Source organism: Propithecus coquereli, unplaced genomic scaffold (assembly GCF_000956105.1).
Source record: "Propithecus coquereli isolate 6110/MARCELLA unplaced genomic scaffold, Pcoq_1.0 Scaffold553, whole genome shotgun sequence".
NCBI lineage: Eukaryota > Metazoa > Chordata > Mammalia > Primates > Indriidae > Propithecus > Propithecus coquereli.
In genome coordinates this window covers 766,604-775,962 of record NW_012151430.1, presented here as the reverse complement: position 1 = coordinate 775,962, position 9,359 = coordinate 766,604, and the positions used below count along the sequence as shown (strand labels likewise).

Here is a 9,359-nt window from a genome sequence, read left to right as displayed (position 1 = left end):
AATACTAAATTTTACATTTTTCAGTCCTATCTCCATCTTTACCTTATAGTAAACAAAAATAACCTAGTTCTTAAAACACCTTTTTTAATTTTAAGTATGCAATTATATTAACACCTAGCTGACTGATCAGCAGTTTTAAATAACCTGGTGAAAAAATATTAAAAGTTAAAACTGACGTTTATCTATGTTTCTCTGTGTTACTTCCTACAAACATGTTTTGCAGCCATACAGAAAAGGAGTTCCTGTTCCAAGATACAACTATGTTTCCTATACATGAACTGTCTCTCAAAAACTGCCAGGCAAAACACTGTTTATGGTAATTGCACTTTATTATCGATTGACTGATTTTTTTTTTTTTTTTAGAGACAAGGTCTTGCTCTGTCACCTAGGCCGGAGCGCAGAAGCTCAACTGTAGTTCACTGCAGCCTCAAACTCCTTGGGTCAAGAGAGCTTCTCGCCTCAGCCTCCCAAGTAGCAGGACTACAGGCATATGCCACCAAGCCCAGCTGATTTTTTTTTTTTTTAATTTCTTTTAGAGATGAGGTCTCACTAGGTTGCCCAGACTGGCCTCAAAACCATGGCTTCAAGCAATCCTCTTGCCTCAGTCTCCTGAGTCTCTGGCATTAAAGGCATGAACCATGTTATTAATAGCAAATTTGGCAAATCTCTTCAGTCCTTTTATATCAGCACTTCAATATTAGACCAACAGAAATCACTACTAGAATAGTAAGGGAACAAGATTTTTCACACTGCTTTTCTTTTTAAAATCATTTACTTTGCCAAATACTTGGATACCTACTATGTATCAAGTATTGCATGATGGACACTGGGAGAGAAGGGTACAGTCACTATCCTCAAGGAGCTTTTACAGCCAGAGACAAACACGCTAGTAATCTTTACCCAGTACAGTAATTACTATGGTGGAAGAAGGCACAAAGTATCCTGGGAACACAGAGGAGTGGAAAAGTGAGGAAGGAAGGATGCACGATTCTGCAGATATGCACAAGAGATGAGACTGCAGTGAGGAGTCAGAACTTGCCACACCAGAGAATGGATTTCCAAACAGAGGAAACAGCAAGCTAATATATGGCTACCATTTACTGAGTGTTCATTATGAAGGCACTTTGTTAAATAGTTCACATATATTATCTCATCAGTCCACACAAGAATCCCAAAAAGATACTCAGTTTTAGAGAAGTTAGGTAACTTGCCTAGGGACACTCCAACTCAAATTCTCAGATACTGGATACTGAGCTCAGATTTAGGAAACAGGCTTATCCAGATGCAAAATTCCAGGGCCAACAACACTACACCATACTGTTCTCATCCTATGCAAAGCAGAACGATGGGAGAGAATGCAGCACAAAAGACAATGCTTCTGACCTCTGGCCATGTATCAGAATTATCTGAGGAGTTCTTAAATACCAACATCTACACTCCATTCTAGAAGGTTCTAACTTAAGAAGGGTAGGCCTGGGTATTAAAAAACAAACAAAAGAAACCCCCCACGTTGAGAAATACGTATGTCTTAAGTTAAGAAGCAGTGTTAGGATATTTACAACTAGTTAAAATATATGTGGGTGGGGGATGATAAGGCTAGAGTTACAGACAGAAGACCACGGAGGACCTTGTCTTTCCCCATCCTATCAGAATAAAAATCATAAACAGTACACTTGTTGCCTTCACTTTCTTGTGTCTTATTTTCTCTTTAATCCGCTGTAGTCAGGCTCTTACTCAGTCCACTGAAATTCCAACAGAAGCAATCCAAAGAATGTATCAGTCCTCACTTTTCTTGAACTCTCTACAGTATCTGACATTAGTGATTTCTTTCTGAAATGCCCTCCTGTAACAGCACTCTTCTGCTCTCCTCCTACTCCATAACAATTTCTTTTCATTCCCCCAAACTTTTAATATTAGAGTATCCAAAGAGTCTATCCTTGATCCCCTTCTATTCTCACTCTGAACTTTCCCCCAGGCATTCCCACCAATCCCATGACTTTACCCATGACCCATATGCTGTAGATTTTCAGACCAATTCAGACCCACAGCCTGGTTTGTTCTGAAGCTCCAAATAATTACTGAACATCTCTGTTATCTCCTGTAGGAGGTCGCAAACCCTTTCCAAAACTGATTTCCTCTCCCCATCCTGCTCCTTAATAATGCACTATTATATACAGAATTATCCAAATCAGAAATTTAGAAATCATCTAACGTGTGCTTTATTCTTGACCCAGTCCGAGCAAAACAGCTTGTTGCTGTTCCCAACAAGCAAAAGATAGGAAGATTTTGCCAGACCTGCCCTGGTGCTACTGCAGAGGCTCAAAGGAACTTAAGAATGGTGCATATTGGCCAATTGCAGTATCTGGGGCTGAGAGCCAGTAATTCCAAAAATAGGTTTGGACAGAGTAAGGTAGATAATACAAAAAAAAGGGTAGGCAAAAGGGTGAGTCAGGATATAAAGGATAAGTAGGTGAATATCAAGGAAAACCCCAGAGAGGAGGTTCAAAGGCCAGTCCAAGGGCAAAATGCAAAGAACCAAGGCTGCTTCATAGTCCTCTTAGCTGCCAGAAATGATGAACCAGAGTCGGTGGTGCACACCTGTAGTCCCAGCTACTTGAGGCTAAAGGTGAGGAATGTTGGAGCCCAGGAGCTTGAGGCCAGCCTAGGCGACATAGGGAGAATCTGTCTCTTTAAAAAAAACAATACAAGAACACACATACATGATTCCACTCAAAAGAAGTTCAAAAGCAAGAAGAACAAATCCATGTTGATAGAAGCAAAACAGTGGTTTCCTTTGGGAAAGTATATTGACTGGGAAGAGGAAAGGGGAAGTTTCTGGAGTGCTGGTAATATTGTATATCTAATATATTGTGATACACATAGTTAAATACGTTTGTAAAAATTATTGTGGCTATATACTTAAGGTATGTAGACTTTACTGTATGTGTTTTATAGTCAAACTTAAAAAACAATGTCTGGTGGGGGGCAGACATTCCCTCTCCAGTCAATGAACATGTTGGATCAGTTCTATCTCCTCCATATCTCACTGTCCCGTCTACTGCTGCCACCTTACCTCACCACACCTGAACCACTCTATTTGTGTCTTATGACCAAAACCATATCTCCTGGTTTCCCTATTATCTTAACATAATCATTAATAGTCTTACTTTTCACATGGAAAAGTATCCACAGTTAGGACAAAATGTATGTTTACCCTCCCTATCTACCTATAAGCCTCCCGCCTCTAGTGCGCTCCCTTCCTTTCAATTACATCTTCAAAATGCTCAGTAATCTTAGTAATATAGTAATCTTTATAAAACTGATCTTATTTACAGGTTTTAAAATCTCCAATGGTTCTCCTTTACTTACAAGATGGAGTCCAATCCCTTAAATGATCCAACCCTGCTACTACATCCAGCTTCATCATTTAATCTCCTACATCATGTACCACCATCCCCAAACACCCCCGAAAGTGTTTTGCAACCTTTTTTTTCATTCTCACTCCCTCCCAAAGAACCTTGTAGACAATTTTTCCTAATTGCTGCCTTACCTCCAATTAAAGCTAAGGAATAAGATTTTGTCAGTCAAGGTTGAGTTCTGGAGGGCCACAAACCATCGTAATATCTACTACGATTTGTTCACTCCCCCAAAAACTAATTTTTGCCTCTTTGAGGGAGACAGCACCTTCATCAGGAATGCATGCTCTAGACTTACAAATTGTCTTTTTTTTTTTTTTTTTTTTTTAAGACTAGTCAAGTGCAGTAGTGAGGAGGGGGGACAGTAGTAGAACAAGGAGTTCAATCCGTAACTCACTGTGAACGATCAAGTGAGATAACTGACTACCTTCGGACCAGCCTACAAATTGGCTTCTTGCTCTACAAACGTACCTGGCTCACAACCGTCAGGGCCTTTGCTTCTGCTTCTCTATGCTTGGAATGACCTCCCTTCTCTGTAACATCCAGACATCAATTCATGCTTGGAATGACCACCCTTCTCTGTAACATCCAGACATCAATTCATGATTTTTAAGACTGAATTCAATGCGACTCCAAGAAGCCCTTCCTTTTCCCACCTTGCAGTTCCAAAGTCCTATTCATACTTTTATCATAACCTTAACATTTTACTATATTTATGTTTTCATATCTGTCTCCCAAATCGCTGAAGAATAGGGATCATGTCCAATACCTCACTACCTTTTCAGTGGCTGATGGGAAGAACGTTTGAAACTAGAACTATCCATTAAGTTTTGGAGACAGGGTGGCTGTATCTGCACCCATCTTCGCTTTCTGTGACTGGGACTCTCATTTAATAGATAAGAAACTCCCTCTCTTGAGTCTTACTGGGTGCAATGTCTCTGATTCAGCGTTCCCCGGAGTGTGATGACAGTACTACTGGTCGCCGCCCTCCAGATTGGGTAGTACAAGGACAACAGGTGATGCTCCTGGCCAGAAGCTGAACAGCGCCACCAAGCTGACAGGTTGCTTCAGTGGCGGCTAAAGCCCACACACTTTTCTTTTTAATTTCACTTTTAATCCAAGTAATAAATATACTGATGTTAAAGAGTTAGATACCACTGCAAGTTACATACTGCTACAAAGCTTATAACAAAAATCTCCAGCCCCACCCCTAATCTCATCCCAGAAACAATAACTTTAATTCTGTAGTTACTTTTGCATACCTGATTCCCGTATCACTTCTTTACTTTCAAATTTTTGTCTGTTATTAATAGTATCATGTCAGATATATTATTTGTTAAATCAATAGGTAAATTAATGTTATCATTTGGGAAAGGCAATCATAAATCTCAGTTTACCTAGGATAGTCCTTCTATAATATGTTATTCTGACATAAATATTAATAGCTTCTCTTTTAATTCCCAAAAATTATTTAGATGATAACTTATATTACTAATCTATATCTAAGCAGTAGGAAATAAATTTTGAGTATGGGTGGAACAAGATCAGATCTGAGTAATTAAAAAGATAACTCTACAGCAATATGACTACAAATAAAATGACTCAAGAAAAAATCCAGGGGTGGAAACAATAAAAGGGCCTAAACTAAAGTAGCAGAACTGGTAAGGAAGAGGCAAAGAATCAGGAGGTAAAATCAACAGGTTTAGTGGCCAGTTGGATATAAAGAGGAAGATACCAGGAGGAACCATGAGTAAAAACACAAAGCTGGGTACAGTGACACACGCCTGTAGTCCCATCTACTAGAGAGGCTGAGGCAAGAGGATTGCTTGAGCCCAGGAGTTGGGAGTCCAGCCTAGGCAACCAAGCAAGACCCTGTCTCTTAAAAAAAAACAAACAAACAAACAAACAAAAAAGAGTAAAAACCCACAAACTCCTGGAGAAAGCAACTGGGCCAACCACCAAGACAATACTAAGGAGGGGGAATAATGACGGCTTTCAATTTAGGATAAGTGATTGAAGAACCTGGATAATTTTTTTTTTTTTTTGACACAGTCTTGTTCTGTCACCCTGGCTAGAGTCCAGTGGCAGCATCATAGCTCACTGTAACCTCAAATTCATGGGCTCAAGCAATCCTCCTGCCTCAGCCTCTTCAGTAGCTGGGACTATAAGTGCATGCCACCTTGCCCAGCTAATTTTTCTATTTTTAGTAGAGACAGGGTCTCGCTCTTGCTCAGGCTGGTCTTGAACCTGGAGGACAATGTGATTGTTAGATGTATGGATGTGAAACACATAAAAGGGGGTAAGTTGAAATATATAGTCCTAGGAGGTATCAGCCTATAACAATCTGATGAGTAAAGACTGCCCAAGATATAAAGTCTGCAGTTCTAATGAACAGAAAGTATTATTTTTTAAATACATGAGGACTTTACAAAACATATTCCCAAATTTCGCTTTTATAACACATTTACTGATCACTTAATATGTACAAAACATGGTGTTAAGCACTGAGAGGGAAATAAACCAAAAGAGAAATAAAGGAGCTCACTGTGAAGTAAAAAAGAAGGGAGAAAAAACGATGTTGAATATGAACTGAAAAAATTTCAATTTTCAACTATGGCTTCCTTAATAAATTTTGGCATAATGACACAAAATAAGTACTGGCATATCTCATTTTTACTGAGATTCATAAATATTGCATTTTTGACAAACTGGAGGTTTGTGGCAACCCTGCGTCAAGCAAGTCTACTGGCAGCATTTTTCCAAGGGCATCTGTGTGTTGCATTTCGGTAATTCTCACAATATTTCAAACATTTTCATTATTATATTTGTTAGGGTAACCTGTGATCAGTGATCTTTGATGTTACTATTGTAATTGTTTGGCACCACAAGAACCATGTCCTTATTATTGATAAACGTTCTGTGTGTTCTGACTGCTCCTCCATCTCTCCCTCTCCTCAGGCCTCCCTATTCCCTGAGGCACCACAATATGGAAATTAGGCCAATTAATAATCCTGCAATGGCCTCTAAGTGTTCAAGTGAAAGGAAGAGTCACACTTCTCTCACTTTAAAAATCACAAACTAGAAATAATTACACTTAGTGAGGAAGGCAAGTCAAAAGCTGGAAAGGCCAAAAGGTAGGCCTCTTGCACCAAACAGCCAGGTTGTGAATACATACGAAAATTTCTTGAAGGAAACTGAAAGTGCTACTCCATTGAACATACAAACGATAAGAAAGCTAAAAGGTTACTGCTGATATGGAGAAAGTTTGAGTGCTGAATACAAGATCAAACCAGCCACTACATTCCCTTTAAGCCAAAGCCTAATCTAAAGGAATACCTTAACTCTCTTCGATTCTATGAAGGCTGAGAGAAATGAGAAAGCTGCAAAAGAGGAGTTGAAAGCTAGCAGAGGCTGGTTCATGAGGTTTAAGGAAAGAAGACATCTCCATAATATTAAAGTGCAAGGTAAAACAGCAAGTTATCCAGAAGAACTATGTACACTAAACAACAGAGTTTCAAAGTAGAAAAATTAGCCTCATATTGAAAGAAGATGCCATCCAGGATTTTCATAGCTAGAGGGAAGTCAATGCCTAGCTTCAAAACTTCAAAGGACAGGCTGACTATCACGTTAAGGGCTAATGGAGCTCGTGACTTTAAGTTGAAGCCAATGCTCATTTACCATTCTGAAAATCCTAGGGTCCTTAAGAATGATACTAAACCTACTCTGCCTGTGCTCTATCAATGAACTAGCAAAACCTGGATGACAGTTTATTTGTTTACAGCATGGTTTATTGAATGTATTTTAAGCCCACTGTTGAGATCTACTCTTTCAAAAAAAAAGGATTCCTTTTAAAATATTACTGCTCATGGACAATGCACCTGGTCACCCAATAGCTCTGATGGAAATGCACAAAGAGATTTATCGTCTTTTCACGCCTGCTAAAACATCCATTCTGCAGCCCATGGATCAAGGAGTAACTTCAACCTTCAAGTCTTATTCTTTAAGAAATACATTTTGTTGGGCTATAAATGCCACAGAGGGTGATTCTTCTGATGCTCTGGGCAAAGTACTAACAAATTGAAAACCCTCTGGAAAGGATTCACCATTCTAGCTGCCATTAAGAACATTCATGAATCATAGATAGAGGTCAAAATATCAACAACACAGGAATTTGAAAGAAATGGATTCCAACTCTCATAGATGACTTTGAAGAGTTCAAGACTTCAGTGGAGGATGTAACTGCAGATGTGGTGGAAACAGCAAGAGAATTAGAATGGTAAGTGGAGCCTTCTTTACGTAATGTTTAAAAGTAAAACCTACACTACACACTGTGAGCCTTGCATAGTATTTTCTTATACTTTAAAAGCTATGGGAGAATTCATGTACTCAATGTGAACGCTTTCAATTAGCTCACACTGACTTCAATAAGCATCACAGGTAAATTAAGACACCTGGGAATACAAATGTAGGTCTCGAAAAGAGGGCTCTGGAAAGTGGTAGAATTTGCCTTGTTCCTATGGAAAGATCAGGATCTCCAATGACAAAATTGATTTATCATGGCTTCAATTACAACTTCAATATGTCACGCCCCAAACGGTCAGCCCAAAGTTACCCAGACTGACTATGCAACACACTGCAAGTCTGAAAATCTCAAAGGTGACTTAGGAAGAAATGACAAAAGCATTTCATTTATTACAATTATAAACAAGACAACCTAATAACCCATTCATGTCGCTGTCAGTTTCTGTTTTTTGGTTTAGGAAACTTAGCGTTTATTAAAGAAACTTCTCCAAATCAGGGAAAACCTCACTCAAAAATCTAAGCATATCTATAGGATATACTGCAGTTTTAGCTATATACCAGAAAACCAGCTTTCAAGTCAAATGAAAATCTTTTAAGCTGATACCCAAGACTGCTAACCCAACAGAGCAAACTTTACATCCAGGGATAAAATATTATAAAATTTCCCACTGACGGTCTGAAAAAGTACCTACATCTTCAAACATCCACCGTCCACCACAGAATTCATCATCTGACTGGGTGCAAAGTTAGTTCTAAACTGACTTTGAAAACTTCATCTTTTCTTAGGCAATTGCACATTATTTCAGGGACGCTTGAAGTTATTTCCTAGTTAACACTGCTGAGACTGTTCCCTCACAATTTCTACCTCGTTTTTGATAGTCTGCTTAAACGTACGGGCAATCTCACTGAGACCCACACTTTACCCAACTCAGAAAATGCGACTTGGTAACGGTGCCTTTCCCCAAACGACACCAGGAAGTCCCGGCACCGGCGGGTGTGCGGGGAAGACCGCACCATGGCAGGAAAGGCGGCCGCCACCCCGCCCGCAACAAGAGCCTGGAGCAGGGCCTGGAGCCGCCAAGAACAGACACCGGCAGCAGGTGCGAGGCTCCGGCACGGGGACAGTCGCCGCGGTCTCGGAACGACGGGAGGACGCCGTCCGTCGTACTGGGAGAGGCGCGCCGGGGCCACCGGCCTTACCTCGGGGGTCCGCTCGGGCGGCTTCTTCCTCAGCGCCTGCCTGGCGCCGGGTTCCACGGGCGAGTTCATGGCCGCGGTCCCGGCGCTCCCCAGCCCGCCCTCAGCAGCCCACGCGACAGCTCATTCACCCGAGGCAGGGGGTGCGCCCCCTCCCCGGGAGGGAACTCCGGACCGTTGCGGGGTCGGAACTCAGGCAAACAACCCTTCACAACGCCCGCCCCGGGCCTCAGCCCACGCGCGACTGGCCGGAGTGAAGCCCGCGCGGGGGCGGCGGGCAGGGAGTGCGCACGCGCAGCACGCACACGCAGCACGCACGCGCAGGCTAACGAACGCCCAAGGGAGTGACTCCGCGGTGACGTCAGAACTGGGGCGGTGTAGTTAGGCCTTTTTCCAGCCCTGTGTGAGATTTGAACCCACGTCGCGAAACCTCACGTAAACTCG

The 9,359-nt window shown here is 41.3% G+C and overlaps 1 protein-coding gene across 1 annotated transcript in view; it reads right to left on the bottom strand.

Moving 5' to 3' along the window:
• Positions 1–9,111, bottom strand: part of RAPGEF6 (Rap guanine nucleotide exchange factor (GEF) 6) — a 213,525-nt gene extending 204,414 nt beyond the window's left edge. Inside the window, exon 1 of the mRNA XM_012657631.1 lies at positions 8,919–9,111. Within this exon, the coding sequence (XP_012513085.1) occupies positions 8,919–8,987 (69 nt within the window). The 5' untranslated portion in view covers positions 8,988–9,111. The remainder of the gene's footprint in view (positions 1–8,918) is intronic.
• Between the last annotated feature and the right edge of the window lie 248 nt (positions 9,112–9,359).